Source organism: Lonchura striata, chromosome 5 (assembly GCF_046129695.1).
Source record: "Lonchura striata isolate bLonStr1 chromosome 5, bLonStr1.mat, whole genome shotgun sequence".
Lineage (NCBI taxonomy): Eukaryota > Metazoa > Chordata > Aves > Passeriformes > Estrildidae > Lonchura > Lonchura striata.
Genome location: NC_134607.1, coordinates 55,551,603 through 55,567,108, shown reverse-complemented (window position 1 = coordinate 55,567,108; position 15,506 = coordinate 55,551,603). Strand labels below are relative to the sequence as shown.

The 15,506-nt window shown below is 39.0% G+C and overlaps 1 protein-coding gene across 10 annotated transcripts in view; it reads left to right on the top strand.

Annotated features, from left to right (window-relative positions):
* ANKS1B (ankyrin repeat and sterile alpha motif domain containing 1B) overlaps window positions 1-15,506 on the top strand; it is a 397,248-nt gene that overhangs the window by 338,283 nt on the left and 43,459 nt on the right. For all 10 annotated transcript variants that reach the window (XM_077783569.1, XM_031507463.2, XM_031507479.2 and 7 more), the window contains 2 exons: window positions 9,284-9,391; window positions 14,625-14,804. In XM_077783569.1, the coding sequence (XP_077639695.1) occupies window positions 9,284-9,391; window positions 14,625-14,804 (288 nt within the window). The remainder of the gene's footprint in view (window positions 1-9,283; window positions 9,392-14,624; window positions 14,805-15,506) is intronic.

The following is a 15,506-nucleotide window of genomic DNA, read 5'->3' as shown; positions in this document are numbered from 1 at the left end:
AGAGCCATGGAGATGAGATTTATCATCCCTTTGAAGAGAACCTTCCTTTTTCAGGAACTTTTTATAAGGCTGAAGAAAAAAGGAGGAAGAGTAGAGGTGTAGAAGACCTGCTGCTCTACCCTGTGCGAGTAGTTAGTCATGTACAGCCCTTCTCACTGAGAAAATTCAAATAGAATTTGTAGCAAGAAGGCCTTTCCCATGACAACCCATACACTGGTGGGTTTTTGCCAGAATGCTTCATTAATAATGGATCTGCCCAAACTGTGGATTCAAAAACATACATCTATATTCCTTTTAATTTATAAAACAACTTCAAGAACAAGAAGTTTGAGATGACCAAAACTTGGCCAGTTTTCACTGTTAATAAGAAGTTCAGTTTATCTTTTTTTCAACCATAGTACAAAATCAGCCTCATGTTTGGAGAGCTCTTCAGTACAGCTTGCTTTGTTCTAATTTGGTAATGTACAAAAATGTTTCTTTCTTAAGCCAGATTAATGTTGAATGTTTAATGAAGGAATCTGCATAAAATATGTAAGATCTGAATTACCTTGTGGTTTTGATCTTTCTCAAATCATGAAGCCAGTAATATTTTCTGCTCAAATTCGTTTTGTCGCTCAGAGCCACGTGGGAAGAATTTACTTGAGCTATTGACGAATGAATATTTTTGCCACTTTATTTGTATCCTTTTGTAATGCCACTTTTTGATGGTATTCCTTCCTGCTCTTACCTCCAAAGCATGAAAGAAAAAGATATTTTGAGAAATGCTTTTGCTGTCCCCTTGCTGCCCCTGGCAGAGTTAATCCAGCCATCCTGCTGTGCTTATAGAGCTGTTCTTTCCCACCCACGGTGCTTCCTCCTCACAGATTAAGAGTCAAAGTACAGGATGATGCTGGCTCTGCCTGTATGTGCTTGTGATGTGTGATTCTGCTCTGCCATGGTGGCCATTGCCTTTTTTAAGATAAGGACTATCATTGATAGCGTCGTGACAGCATCAAGGATACAAACAAAGCCAGGCTATAAGGGAGAACTAACAACTTTTTTAAAGCCTATCATGTATTTGGAAAGTGTACAAGATTTGGGGTTAAGAATCTGGCAAGCAGTGTCATAATCCAAACTGAATGTAGATTAGTCAAAAGTTCTCTTAATTTATTTAAAGTGGGCTGATCAATCAGACTACCTGAAAGAAATCAGTAAACTGCTTTACCTGGAGTTGAGATGAATTGGTAGCTTTTATGTATGCAGTATCTTCTTCCATTTGGTCTTAAAGAGTGACATTCATGAAGGTGGATAAGAGTGTGAAGCTTGGGGAGGGGGCTGACATTTAATTTAATCATTGTTTAGTGAGCAAAGATTACAAACCAAGATAGTAAAAGAAGTTGAGAAAAATAATTAGATGGAGAATTTTTTTTAATTCATTATTTTTGTTCTAACATTGTATGTCACAACATAATCTATACTGGGTTTATCAGTTATTCAAAGTTTATTCTTCTAGGGAGTGTCCTTGCTGGAAGAAAAGTAATAAAATTGGTCAGATGGCTGTTGCTACAGTGCAGGTAGAGCAATAATTGACACCATGTCATATCTGTTGGTGTTGGTACATATTTCCTGTAAATTAATGAAATTAAGATCTTAATAGTGGCAACATTCCTCGATGGCATAACAAATTGTGCCCAAAATCAAAATTAAAGCTGCCTATTACCAGAATATCACAAAAATGTGTTCTTTCTTCAGTGTGCCAAACACTGTCAACGACAATGGAATGGCTGAGGGGAAGCAGCCACTCTGCAGCAGGGAGAGTCCACACTGGTAACTGTTAAAACAAGATCTGCTGAGTACTCAAATGCATTAGCTTATAGACCATTGTTTCTGTTAAGGCATTTGCTTTATGTCTCTTTGCGGTCTTTTTTAATCCTATCTGCCCTCCTTTTTTGGGTGGTCCCTTGTGAAAAAAAGCTGCAGTTTCCCTGTAGTGGCTTCATCTTGTGTTTGGCTCGTGCTGCTGTAAGCACAAGCACAAGCAGCTGCTGAAAATGAGATTTCCACCCCTTCTTCTTTCCTTCATCTCTGGGTGTACTTTCCAGCCCATTTACTTGTGCCAGTTAGCATTTCTGTGATCAATGAATGCATGAGATGAGGAGCTGGCCATACAGAGAGCTGCTCTCTGCCCACCTCCCAGGTCTGTGTTTGGAGTGGATGGGATCCCAGGAGTGACATCCCTGGGAGGTCACTCTGCTGCAACTGCTCCCACTGCAACCCAGAACCCCTCCTGTTGGACCAAACCCTGGTATTTCTTTCTGCAGATCTTTCTTCTAAGGAAGCAGTTCCACACAGTTTTCATTAGATTTATAGGACAATGCATCTGTATTTTGGCAGTGAATTGGGATGGGTTGTGGCCTCAGCATCATGCTGTCAGTTCACAGTAGAAGAGTACTGACATTACCAGTGCTTGTATCAAAGCCTACAGACACGTTTCAGATTTTTATCATGATGATACTTACAATTTTTCCCCTTAAAAAGTGGGTAAATATTAATGTAAGCAGTAGAGCGATAATGCATTGTCATGTTTGTAACTTTGGGATGTATACTGCTGTAAGGGTTAAGTATATTTTGGATTGCTGTATATCCTGTATGAACCTGCTGGAGCTTATCTAGAGAAGGGCAGCGGATCTGAGGAAGGAACTGGGGCACACGTCTGATGAGGAGTGGCTGAGGGAGCTGGGGATGTTTAGTCTGGAGAAAAGGAGGCTCAGGGGGAACCTTATTGCTCTCTACAACCACCTGACAGGAGGCTGAAACCAGGTGGGGGTCGGCCTCTACTCCCAAGTTACAAGTGACAGGACAAGAGAAAATCATCTCAAGCTGCACCAGGGGAGGTTTAGTTTGGATATTAGGAAAAAATTTCTTCACCAAACCCATAGTCAAGCACTGGCACAGGCTGCCCGGGGAAGTGGTGAAGTCATATTCCTGAAAATATTTAGAAGATGTCTAGATGTGCCACTTAGGGACATAGTCTAGTTTTGGACCTGGCAGTTTTAGTTCTGTGGTTGGACTCAGTGGCCTTAAGGACCTTTCCCAACTTAAATGATTTCCACGATTCTGTGGTTCTGTGATAGCAGAGCTGGAATGAAGCCATAGCCTCTGTGCATAGATCTGGCTTGAACTAGACATTCGTGAGTGGAATTTTAATGTGAATGTTTTATAATACAGAAAAATAGTTTTACTAAACTAAAATAATTATGATGCAAAAGTAATTAGGTCTTCATGCATACATCTGGCAATTGGCAAATATACTGAGAAGCTAAATCTGTTCTGTATAGCATTTCTTAATAACATTAGTTCTGATCCTCAGTCCAGGTTCTTTGCTCCAGTGTTTGGGTTTTCCTTCTGTTGACTATGTTGATAATAGTCTTTCTGCACCCATTGTATATCTAAATAATGCTGATGATTTAAAAGAAAAATCAAAAAAAACAAAGCGGGACTTTCATTAAAGTCTAGTAGTAGAAGATACTTAACACCATCTTAGGTTTTCCACTATTTTTGCTGCAATTTTTATCAGACTATATAATTGCATAATATAGACATAAGCAATTTCCAATCCTAATATATTAATATCTTCATAATTAACTGATACTATTTGCATATTGCAGAGCTTACCTTTTCATTATGGCCTTAGTTATGACTGTGAGCTAGAGTAATCTGCATTTTTACTCCAGGCAGTGAATGGCTGTTTGCTTCTTCTGATATTGTAAAAACACTTACTACTCTGTGATATCAGAAAGTTTTTTTAAAAAGCTATTTACTTAGTAGAAAAATGTCCCATTTTTAAATGGGCTTGAATGTTTGGGTTTTTTTTTTCCTTTTGCTTGGAATTAAGTCTGCAATGAAAATAGATCAAAATCAGGGGAAAAAAAAAGGATCAATTTTAGAGCTATTAAAATGTTTTATAGAGATTTTTATTTTATCTCATATTTCTCATTGCATGAGCTGTATTTCATGCCTGTGTACAGATTAATGTGCTTTGCTGATAATTGCCTGTTAAAAATAGATAAATAAATTATTAGCTCATTATGAAGTGTGTTGTAGTACCAGTAACTTTAATTATAATTTATCTGCTGTGTAAGTAATCCTGCAAAACATCGTGGGATAACATATTGGTGTTGCAATTGCTCTCTTGTAGTGCTATATGATTAACACTGAAGACCTGAAGGAGTAAGTACTCCTGGTCTCTGTGACCACACATTCTTCATATCTCATCTGAACCAGTAACTGAATCTATCATTAGCTCAGCACACACAGGTGAAAATGCAAGTCCTCAATGGAAGGAACTGTCCACTTTCTAGGGCACATTTGAGAATGTGTTCCACTTTTCAAATTGTCTAATACTTTTTCTACTTAATTCCTATGAAAATAGAATGCTTTCCTTTATGTAAAGACCTGCTTAGTGCTTACCATTTTTCACATAAATAATATTTCAGCTTTATCCCTTAGAATAGGTAATCATTATTATAACAATCTTGGTGTTTGTATGTATAATAGATCTTCTGGATTTCTGATTTCTGGGAGTTTGAGACTAATGCGACAAAAATGCACGTATGTAATGTTTATCATTACATCTGAGCCTTTAAAATGATTGAACTGTGACTTATTTTTTAAGAGGTCATGTATTTAACTTTTTAATTTAAAAATTGTTTTTAAAAAGCTGTCCAGCATGTAGCCTAAGACACATCCTCAGGACTCAAAGTGACCAGGCATCAGTTTCAGCCAGGTCTTATTTCACTGCAATTTCCTGGGATTTTTAAAGGAAATATTAAATAAATTTTTTTAATTTTTAAATAAAATTTTTTTCACTGAAATATTAATGTTTGTTGATTACAAGCACAAAACTACTGTTACTGTTTTTATCTTTAGTGGAGCCTAAATAGTACCACTTGTTATTTTCCAGTACCAGGTTAGCCAGTTTGGAAAACACTTTAATGGCAAAAATGGCTTGATTGGCCAAGTCAGGACAAAGTCTGTCCTGAGAACTCCTATAAAAAATAATGAATTCTCACCTCCCTCAGTCTGACCTGGGGTGGCAATGGCAATGGCAAGTTACTTGGAGAAGACTCTTGGCCATTGCTTTCGCAATGCTCTTAAATGGAAATTTGCATCTCAATTATTTGAGTGATAGGGGACCAAACAAACATCAATTCCTCATAATAACATATAGAAATGGGACTTACGAGACAGCCACTGGCCTTTTTGAAGTGCTGTCATCAAGACAACTGACATCTGTTTCCAGGTGGATAATTCGTTCCAGAGGATTGTGACGCATATTTCATACCCTTATGGTATGAAATCAATATAATATGAAATAATATGTCTCTTACAGATGTCTTCCTAGGCATAATAAACATTGCTTCCCCTGAAGTTGTGGACACCAGAGAAGTTGCAGCAAGCCTCTGACCATCAGTGTGCTTTGCTGCTCACTAGCACTGTTCTGATCACTTTTTAATTTTATATTTTGTAGGTGGTTCCTAGTATCCAATTGCTGGTACACATTTAGTCCATACCTCTTGTGCTATTAGGATCCTAATTTTAGTCCATACAAAAGTTTTTCAGATTATTCCAAAAGATGGAGAATTAATGTCTTGAATTTCAGTAATCTTTGTAATATTCTGGAAAAAAATAGAATCATACAGTATTGAATATTATTATTCAATTAGAGAAAACATCAGGCAGAAGAATGTTGCAGAAATAAAGCTCATTTTTAGGTGGAATAATTTGTTAATTCCAGCATTTGCACATACACAGTCATCAGGGAGTTGTTGGGCTACATGTATCTTCTGAAACATCTGTCAACTAAGCCAGAGATCTAAATGCAAAGCATTAAATTAGTTATATTTGTGGATTTCTTACATTTCCTAGTGGAATTTCATTTTGTATGCTAATCATTGCAGAGTACAGAAGTAAAAATAAGATTAAATTTTTGTGCATGTGTCAGTGCTTTGGATGAATGACTTGCCCCATTCTCTTTTAATTGTATTGCAACCTCAAATACATGCAATGGAGTAGTATCATTCTTGTCCCGAGTATCCTGCCTTCAGTGTGGAAAGAAGCATGTCATGTACATGCCTTTTCTTTTTGTCCCCCTTTTGTCCCAGTGATGAAATAACATACTGTGGACAGCCTTGAGCTACTCTGAGCAGTTTGATGACATGTTGTTGCTGATTCCTGCAGCCACACTGCAAAACTCATTTCATTGTTGTATAGTAAGTGGGCTACAATCCATTTGACAAAATGCCTCACTGCATGACATTTAGGTGCACTGTATTGACTGTCCTTATTCAGTGTTATGGTGTTCACTGTAACCTGATTTATAGAAATTATATACCAGGAAAGCTAACTTGTGGGCTGTTTTAAGTGCAAGACTTTCAACATTAACATATTTCTATGGTACTGCTTTAGGCAACTGTTCCATTCCACACTGTTGACCTATATTTGGATATTTGACATTTTTGATAAATACTGTCAAGAATAATCCATCACAGGATGAGTTTCAAGACTTTCAGGATGTTTGTTAAACCTTCATAACTCAAATATAGAAGTGTTTCAGAAAACAGTATTTTATGTTCAGAATCAGGTTTTCCAAGTAAGAAAATTGCTAGGGAGTAATTTCCAGAAAAATACAGCTGTCTTCAGTTAATGGAGTATGTGCTCCAGATGAGTCTGGGATGCAGCTGCCTGTTGCCTGAGGACCATATGTTTCTGTAGGTTGCATCATTAACTCACTCCCATTTACATTTGGGGCAACCACAATTATAATAGAAAAACAAAATGTGGAGTAAACTTAGCAGTGCCTATGGTGTTTAAAGATCAGTATTACTTTCAAATTGAGCACAGTTTTTGAAATAATTTAGTAATTGAGACCTGTCTACTGATCTCTTATGTGTGCAGTCCCTCAAGACTCGTGTTTTTTCTTTCCCACTGTTCAACAGCTCTGAAGTCAAAGAAAATTGTTTTGTGTTTTGATAGAGCTAATAAGGCAGTCATAGCGCTGAGGACCTTGAAACAACCCAAAGAACTTTAGCTTGGCTTAAAAATCTCTGGAAAAATGATCTTGTTGATGAGGAGGCATTATGAAAGAAGCAAGTTCACTGGAGTGCATTACTTGAGTAATGCTTAAAGCAGCTGTGGTTCATTCACGTGTTTCATATAGTTAAATACAGAGATAAACTGTGAACCCTTCTGTTTAACACTCAGTGTAAACTGAATACATAACTAAGTCTCCTGCATGCCTCAGGCATTTCTCTGTGTGCTGCATTATCTCAGCTTCACTCCTGCTTCTCTAGATTTAGACTGAAAGGATAGCACGTGGCAGGGTGGTTTGTGGGACTGCTGCTTGTGTCCGCTGCTGAGCTGCAGGGTCTGCAACACCCCTGTGAGCTGCTTCTCAGAGGAAGGCCTCCATCTGCTTCGTGTCATAGCCCACCACTCTGGAGATGTGAGCAGCAAAGAGGTTATTGATGTTCAACAGTATCAGATAGCACAGAGACATCTAACAGAGGAAATGTGGACGGATGCGCGTGCACGTGGCTGGGCAGGATAATGGATGGGTAGGCATGGATACAGGAACCATGACAGCATGTTGCTGTACCATATTTTGAGATGCTGCATTCAAGAGATGTAGCAGGGGATTGCTGGGGTTTGGGTTTTGTTTGTTCTCATGAATTGTAGCTCTTAGTGCTACTGCTTAAGCTGAGGTAGCTGTTCATTTAAGATATAGCATTTCCAGGTTTTTTTGGGACTATTACTTTTTCTAGGTTGAGTGAGAACTTCCTCTCAACTGAAGGGTGTTGACACACGGTGGTCCTAAATATAGTGGGAAGTACTGTTTTCTGAGAAGGAATGGAGGCAGCTCTGGAGTATGAAACCACATGTACAGTCTGGAGGAGTTATGTAAGGACACTGCTGTTTGCAGAGCAGAGGCTTTGCTGCTACAATTAGTGCTGCTATATACTCTTTACAGCCATTGTAGCCATTAAAGAATATCACTGAAATATGTTCTTTTTCCCACTAATACTTAAAATTTCCAACTCGCTGCTTCTGTTCTCCATCTTTTCCTGAGAGCAGGGGTGGTTTTGTACAAGGCAGGGACACAGAGAAATACAAATGAGGAGTAGTTGCTGTAAATTTGGGGCAACTTTTTGGCAGCATTTTGGGAGTTTGGACAAGCATGAGGTGTGTGAATATCCACTGATGGACCCGTTTCTGTTCAACAGAGATTTTGCATCTGATAAAAAAAGTAATACAACTCCAGGGTAACAGTTTGCCCACCCAGTGTTTCTTACACAAGGATGATTCTATATAATAATACAAACTATGAGATATTTAAAGATTACCTCTGTGTGTGAATCTACACATACCAGTAACCAAGGGCAACCCTCAAAGCACAGCTGAAATGCAAAGGGTGGATTTATTTCATTACCTTGCTAACCATGCCAGGTGACAGAGGGACAGGGTCATGGCTCCATTCTAGCTGGCAGGAGTGGAGGGGAGGGCTCCTGCCTCTTTACAACACAAGTCTTCCCCCAAGTCCATGAGAGTGTGTTATCTCTCCACAGGACTTCCACTTCTCAAAACAGGCAGAGGACAAACAACATTTGGCATAATAAATGGAGCTCTCCCATACCAACAATTTTAGCATTCCCAGCTGCAAGGTCACTTTGAGAAAAACTATTCCCTCCTCCTCTGCCAAATCTTGCAGTTTTAACCCTTTACTAGCAACACTGTGAGAGGCATGGTAGATTTAAAAGTTATAATATTTACTCATCGTACAAATCCGTTTTTCCCTTCTTGCCTCCTCTAAGCATTCACTGGCTGTTTCTCTTTTCCTCATCCATGCCATGAATCACTTTAATACTTTTCACTCATTGTTTGCATGCACCTTTGCATTTCCTTCTTCAGTCTTCTCATCCCTTTCCCTTTTTTTCTTCATGCTCCTCTGCCTTCTCTTAATTTCATTTTTGTTTCCTCTTTACTCATGTTTGAGTCTGGCTTTTTTCAGTTTTCTGCACCTATACATGCTCTAGTTTCTTCCTTCATTTTACAGTGTTTTTCCTCTGATCTCACCCCTCATTTTCTCTGCTGATTGTTTGCCTTGCACAGTTCCCTGTCTGTTCAGCCTGCCTAGAGGACTAACATGTTACGAGCTTTAAAGAGAAAATCACTTCAGTCGGAATTGGATGTTCATGTAATGGATGCCATGTGCTCCTTTAATGATGTATTTTTGATATTATTTCAGGTCTTAAAGATTAGCTTGATTGGCCACCGGAAGCGTGTTCTGGCATCTTTGGGAGACAGGCTTCACGAAGATCCTCCTCAGAAACCACCTCGGTCAATAACCCTCAGGGTGAGTCCCCGTGAAAATTTGTTTGCATTTCTTGACAAGTCAGTAAGGGTTTTAAAACATTCACATGAAAACAATGGCTGCTTTGATGGGGTTCAACTTACTTCCCTTCAGAGTTGTACATTATGGACATCTTAGGCTGACCTGCTGTGTCATCCCTCCCTGTTTGGCCAGCAGAGATATATTGACATTTTTACAGGGTGATCCATGTGACCTGTTTCAGATGTCTGCCTAGGATGAAATAAGTAGAATCTTAGAAGTATCAGGTTATCTTTGCTAAAGAAACTAGCTTGGGACCAGGGATGTAAAAGATGCAAGTTTTCATTTGCCCACAGGATTCCCAGCCCAGCCAATCACTAGTGCAGGAGGATTAGCATTCTCCTTTCATGTTTTTGAATGTTTACACTCACTTTTCAGACATATGCTTTAAGCTTCCTTTAAGGAGAACATCTTGCAAATGTTGAGATAAAAACATCATTAAGGTGTCTCTGTATATCAAAAGTTTTATCATGTTTTTAATTTTCATTTGTACTCCCTCTTTCAGAAACCTTGTTGCAATGTCCCTGGTGTTTTTCCACACTTGACCACATTTAATCTCCTCTCATTACACCATCTTCTTTTGGTTTCTCAAATCCAATGCCTTTGCTTACTTGTGTGCTACTCTTACCAAGTTGTGGTCTGATGGCCACTTCCTACTGTGTTCCCTCCAACAGAGTTCATAGCAATATTTTTATTTTGATATTTTAGGTCACACCTTTCGCATTTAATTGGATCCCATTATTTTCATGGGGTTGCATTTCTGACAAGAATCTTGTTTGAGAACAGGTTTCAAAATGTCAGAGAGTGTCTGTGCTCCCAAGTTAAATTTCTTAGTGTAAAGAGCAATAGCGAAAGACAGAATGAGGACTTAAGTGTATTTAAAATTTCTGTGGCCAGCTTGTTTTCACCCTGCTTATTATCAGATGCCCCATACAGACAATTTAGATCCAACCCCTTAATTCAAGCTATTCCTAATGCCGTATTTTAAAAAGTCTGACAAATCTGTAATGTGCTCTAAGGCACATTCCACAAATGTGTGGATGTTTTTCTTGTATTTTGTTTTTATGTATTTTGTGAATGATTCCTGATGCATGGCAGGTGTTAAAACACTCCAAGGAAAGAGAAATGGATAAAAAGGCAGACTTTTTTGCTGAATGCCTTCAATACTCTGGACTGGATAATTAATTCCTACTCAGCAAGTGGGAAAGTTTCCACGGTCCACATTCTTGGTCAGGACTGTATATTCTGAGTTAATATGGAAGAGAAAACTGGATGTCCTCCATCTGTAGTAAAAATGATAAAAAGTAGTCTGCTGCTGCACAGCTAGAGTTACTGATGCGGGCCAGTGCTAAATGTCATTTATCACCTCTTGGAATTGGAGTCTTCCCAGAGAATCCTAAAGAGGAGAACAAGCATTTGGAATGAAGGTTTTCTTTCCCATCAACTGCTACTATGTAATTTCACACAAAACACAGACAGTGTTTAGTTTGCAGTCTGCAATAATTTGTATCTTGAAAATTTGCTTAAATAAACTGCTACTGCTGTAAGATTGATTTGTATAGAATCACTGAACAGTTTGGATTAGAAAAGACCTTAATGATCATCGAGTTTCAACCTTCTTTGCCATGGGCAGGAGCACTTTCCACTAGACAAGGCTGCTGTACATCAGTAAAAAAGGTAGTTTGTTATTTAAAGTCTAGTTCTAAGTTCCCAAGCTCAAGCTAAGCAATGCTAATGCTTCATCTTTTTTAAGCTTTTAAAATATTTCAAAGTAGAAAATTAAACATTAAAAAGCAAAAATTCCTTAAAATCTTAAAAATATCCACAACGTATGTTATTCCCAGTTGTGTGTTCCTGTGTACTAATGAAACACTATTTTGATTTCAAATATACTGTATTGAAATATATATATGTTTTATATATTATATATAATAGCATTTATATGCACACAGACACTATACATATATACTTTTCTATACACAAAAGTATAGAAATTGCTGGATCTTGGGTTACCTATGTAATCTTCCTTTCCTTCCTTGAATGCATCTTTTCCTTGAGTAATCTTTAATTGCAGGATCAGTTTCCATGTTCTTCCTGGGAGCCCTTCCTCTCCCAGTCAGCACTGGAGACTGGAATTTAAACTGGAGGGCCAACAATTTTGGCAGAAAAGTTAGAGAAGTGTTGCAATAGTAATGATATTTTAACACAAGAAATAGTTCACTGGAGAGAATTCCTGGTTTCAGGTTAGACAAACATCTGTAGAACATGAAGTGTGCCCAGGCAGCCTGGGAAAAGATCTCTTAAGCTCCTTTCCAGCCCTGACCTCTGTGGTTCCAGGTGTACATGAGCAGCAGGTCTGAGAGGGGATGAGGCAGATTTTGAGAGTGAAATATGTGATCAGGCATCCCTGCAGGTCATGTGTGCTTGCATTCACAGCCAGGTAGAAGCACAATATGAATACCTGGTGATTAACAGTAACATGGTATGGAGGCACCTGCAAGGATGTCTGTGCCTGGTCTGCAGGTTTGTTAGAGGAGGTGAAAAGGTGGGCATGGAGAGGGGAAGAGGAATGAAGGAAGAATGGGAGACAGGCTCATGATTAAAGGAATAGCTGTACCTATGAAACTAGAGACTTACACTTGGTTTTGCCACAAAAATCTCAGATAATTCATGGTAAGCTATTTAATTAATTGCTTCCTAAACAGTCGCTAATTGTATGTCACTGACAATCTCCATATTTGACTGGAGTCTTGAGTCTGATTTTTACAAGTGCTGAAGTACACAGTGCTGAAAATTAAATCAACAGATGTGGAATTCAGAACTCAAGCACTTGGGAAATTGAGCAATGGATGTTGTAATTGAGTGACAGGTACTTTCTAACCTTTGGTGTCTGTGTGTCTCTGGTCACCCACACCAAAGCAGTGATCATGAAATGCCAGAAGTCACAGGTGTGGCAAAAATTAATTGATTAACATTTGTAAAGCACTTATGAGCAACATGACTACAACGATGTTAATCATCTTATCTTCAGAGCAGGGTTTAAAAAGGGTTTAGGAGAGAGGTTTGGGGCAAGAATAAAATACTGACTACACGGTACCTAATGATAACATGGTGCTGAGTATATGACAACACGCTGCACAGTTGAGGATCCATCTGTGCTGTGAAGGACAACTTTGAGAAAATAGCATAAAATCGTACAAAGACATACTGTTCCATAATGCAGAGGCACAGTAATTCTTTAATTTCTTGAGTTGGTATTTCTTGTCTGTATTGCTTTGCCAGCAATCTTCCAGTATAGATCTCGGAGTTAATTTCCTCCTCATATGCAGTTTGATAAAATATGAAAAGCTCAATGAGGGCTGGAATCTCTACGTTCATCTGTCACTTTGATACACTGGTGGCCCTGCAACAGTGGGTGAATCCTGATTCAGAGCAGAGAGAGGTTACCCACCTGGCTGGAGCAGCAGGTAGCACTCACTAAAGAGGATCTTGTTTGGTGCCCATGTACTCAAGTTATTTTCAGATCAGAGGTGTGTGCACCATGTTGTTAGGCCCAGGGAGGGTGGGTTTTAGAGGTTATGCCTCACCAAACCTACTGAGCATGTGCAGAATATAGCTTTTCAGGAGTTTTTAACTGGGCCATATGTAGGTGGATTTTTGTGAAGGAGGGAAAAGATTATTCCTAAGAGTAAAATACTCTTTTCTTTCCCCTGGGAAATGTCAAGTACTTGTCTCAGATCGTAGGAAAGCCAGAGATTTTTTTTTTTTTTTTTAAGTTAAAATCCCAGGTAATTAAAAATTACTAAAGAGCTATATTTTCCTAACATTTTTCTTGTTGAAAACATGAAAAATACTAATCCATAACTGTGATTTCAAGGAATAATGTCACATAGACTTCTACACTTCAAATATTGACATCAGGCATTACTATGACTTGAACTTTCCTTTCCATTTGGAAATTACAATTCTCTGATTTCTTACACCAGACTTCTTTGTTTTTTAACAGCATGGAGTAAAATACCTTGATGCTTTTCAGACCTGGGCTTGCTTCGATGTAATAAAGTATAAATTGTCTGCTTTAATCCTCCCTTTAAATAAAATGAGCAGGTTTTTTTACCTGGAGCACGTTTTTTGCTTGCTCCACCATCTTCAGGTCCCTTCTTGTTGCTGAGTATTGAAATGGAGCATTGCAGCAGCAGGAGGTGGTTTAGAGAAGGTCTGCACTGAGCAAACCTGCTCCTGGGTACGTTCTGCCCAGTCCATCATGAGAGAGGAGCATTTCCCACTCAGTTGCTGGGAGTGTTTTCCTGCTCACATGGGGCAGTGCTGGTGCAGACAGTGCACTGTAGCTCCCTGCTCCTGCTGTGGAGCTCCAAGAGAACGTGGAACGGTGGATCTGGACACCGGTGTTCGTAGCTGGTTGAACAAGTGATGCCGGTGCATGAGACTGGTGCTTCCAAACGTACCTGCCATGTCTGGCTGTGGGCAGCGTGGTGGCAGCTCCTGGTGAAATGTATATTCTCCTGCTTATTTATTAGGCAGCACTTATGGATCAATTCTGTTTGGTGTTTGCACACTGACTGATACAAGGTTACAGTTCAGTAGAGGTAACAAAAATAGCCAGGTAAAATACGTGTACTCTGATGCTTTCGTGTATTCCAGGAGTTGGTATTTAGCTTGTGTCTGATATCTGGTACTTCAAGTTAAAATGGATGTGCTGCAAAACCTATAAAAATTGCAACAAAATGTCTATACTGTGTAAATGGGCATGCATTTCTTTTTTACAGCAAGAGGTATTGCTAGTGTTGAAATCACTTTCACTGCTCAGAGCAGCTGCTCAGAAGTGGTGAGAATCTATTTCATCTTACAAATAGCTAATCCTAAATAATGGCTTTATTTGGGCCTTGACAAGAAGTAGCTCACTGTTTTATCTCTAGGAGAGAGTATATATTACACAAGAAGGTTTTGGGGAGGAAATGTGCCACTAGTTCATGTAATCATTGAACTTTTTTTCCTTCTACATGGGCTCTGTACTTCAGGTAGCAAATCTCAAAAGTTCATCCACAGTAACCTTTACTGCAGGAATTGTTCCATAATTTTTTTTTAGTGTGGGCAGTTCAAATGCACTTTTAAGTATGTGATTTGAAGTCAGCAATATGCTGTTCTTCTTATGCTGCATTTTTCTTTTTCTGTCCAGGAACCCAGTGGTAACCACACTCCTCCTCAGTTGTCTCCATCACTTAGCCAAAGCACTTTCACTACTGGTGGCTCCCTGGACGTTCCCCACATTATCATGCAGGGCGATGCAAGGAGAAGAAGAAATGAAAACTATTTTGATGATATTCCCCGGTCGAAGCTGGAGAGGCAGATGGCACAGGTAGGACTAAAACCGGTGCTGGTAAAAGGCCGGGCCTTGCTGCTTTTGGTTACAGGACTAATCCTGACCAGAGCAAGGGGTGTATATGAAGGCTGAGTTGCAATGTTTGACAATTTTTCCAAGCTGTCTGTTCCAGCTCTCTGTATTTCAAGTAGTGTAAATTGATTTGTTGGTATGCAATCTCTCCTCAGAGGTAGAGGTTTGAGGACATTTAGATGCATGGAGGCTGAGATGAAGGTGGCTCCTGTGCACCAGAGTGTGCTGTCTTCCCCCAGCACCAACTCTGCCCCTCATTTTTATAATAAGGTGCAGATTCCTGAAATTCTGAGCAACCTAGATAAAAGTAAGCTTGTATCAGGTCACTGCTGGAAACTCAGATGACTTGAAGAGTGATGATTGCTGTATTTATTAATGAGAAGGGTCAGAATTCTGCAAAAATGTGATCTGGGGATATATTTTGATTATTTAAAAATAAGATTTAACTATGCAAAAAATTATTTGAATAGCACTAGACTCAACTGTGTGTTAAATCAAACTGTTAATGAAAGAAAGCTTAAAGTAGCCTCTATGTTTACATTTTTTTCACCCAACCACTGAAAGAGTACTGATAACTTTAAATTTAGCATAAATTAAGTGACACCACAGGACCATAGAACCATGTAGGATGGAAAACATCCTTAAGGTCTTCAACTCCAATCCTTA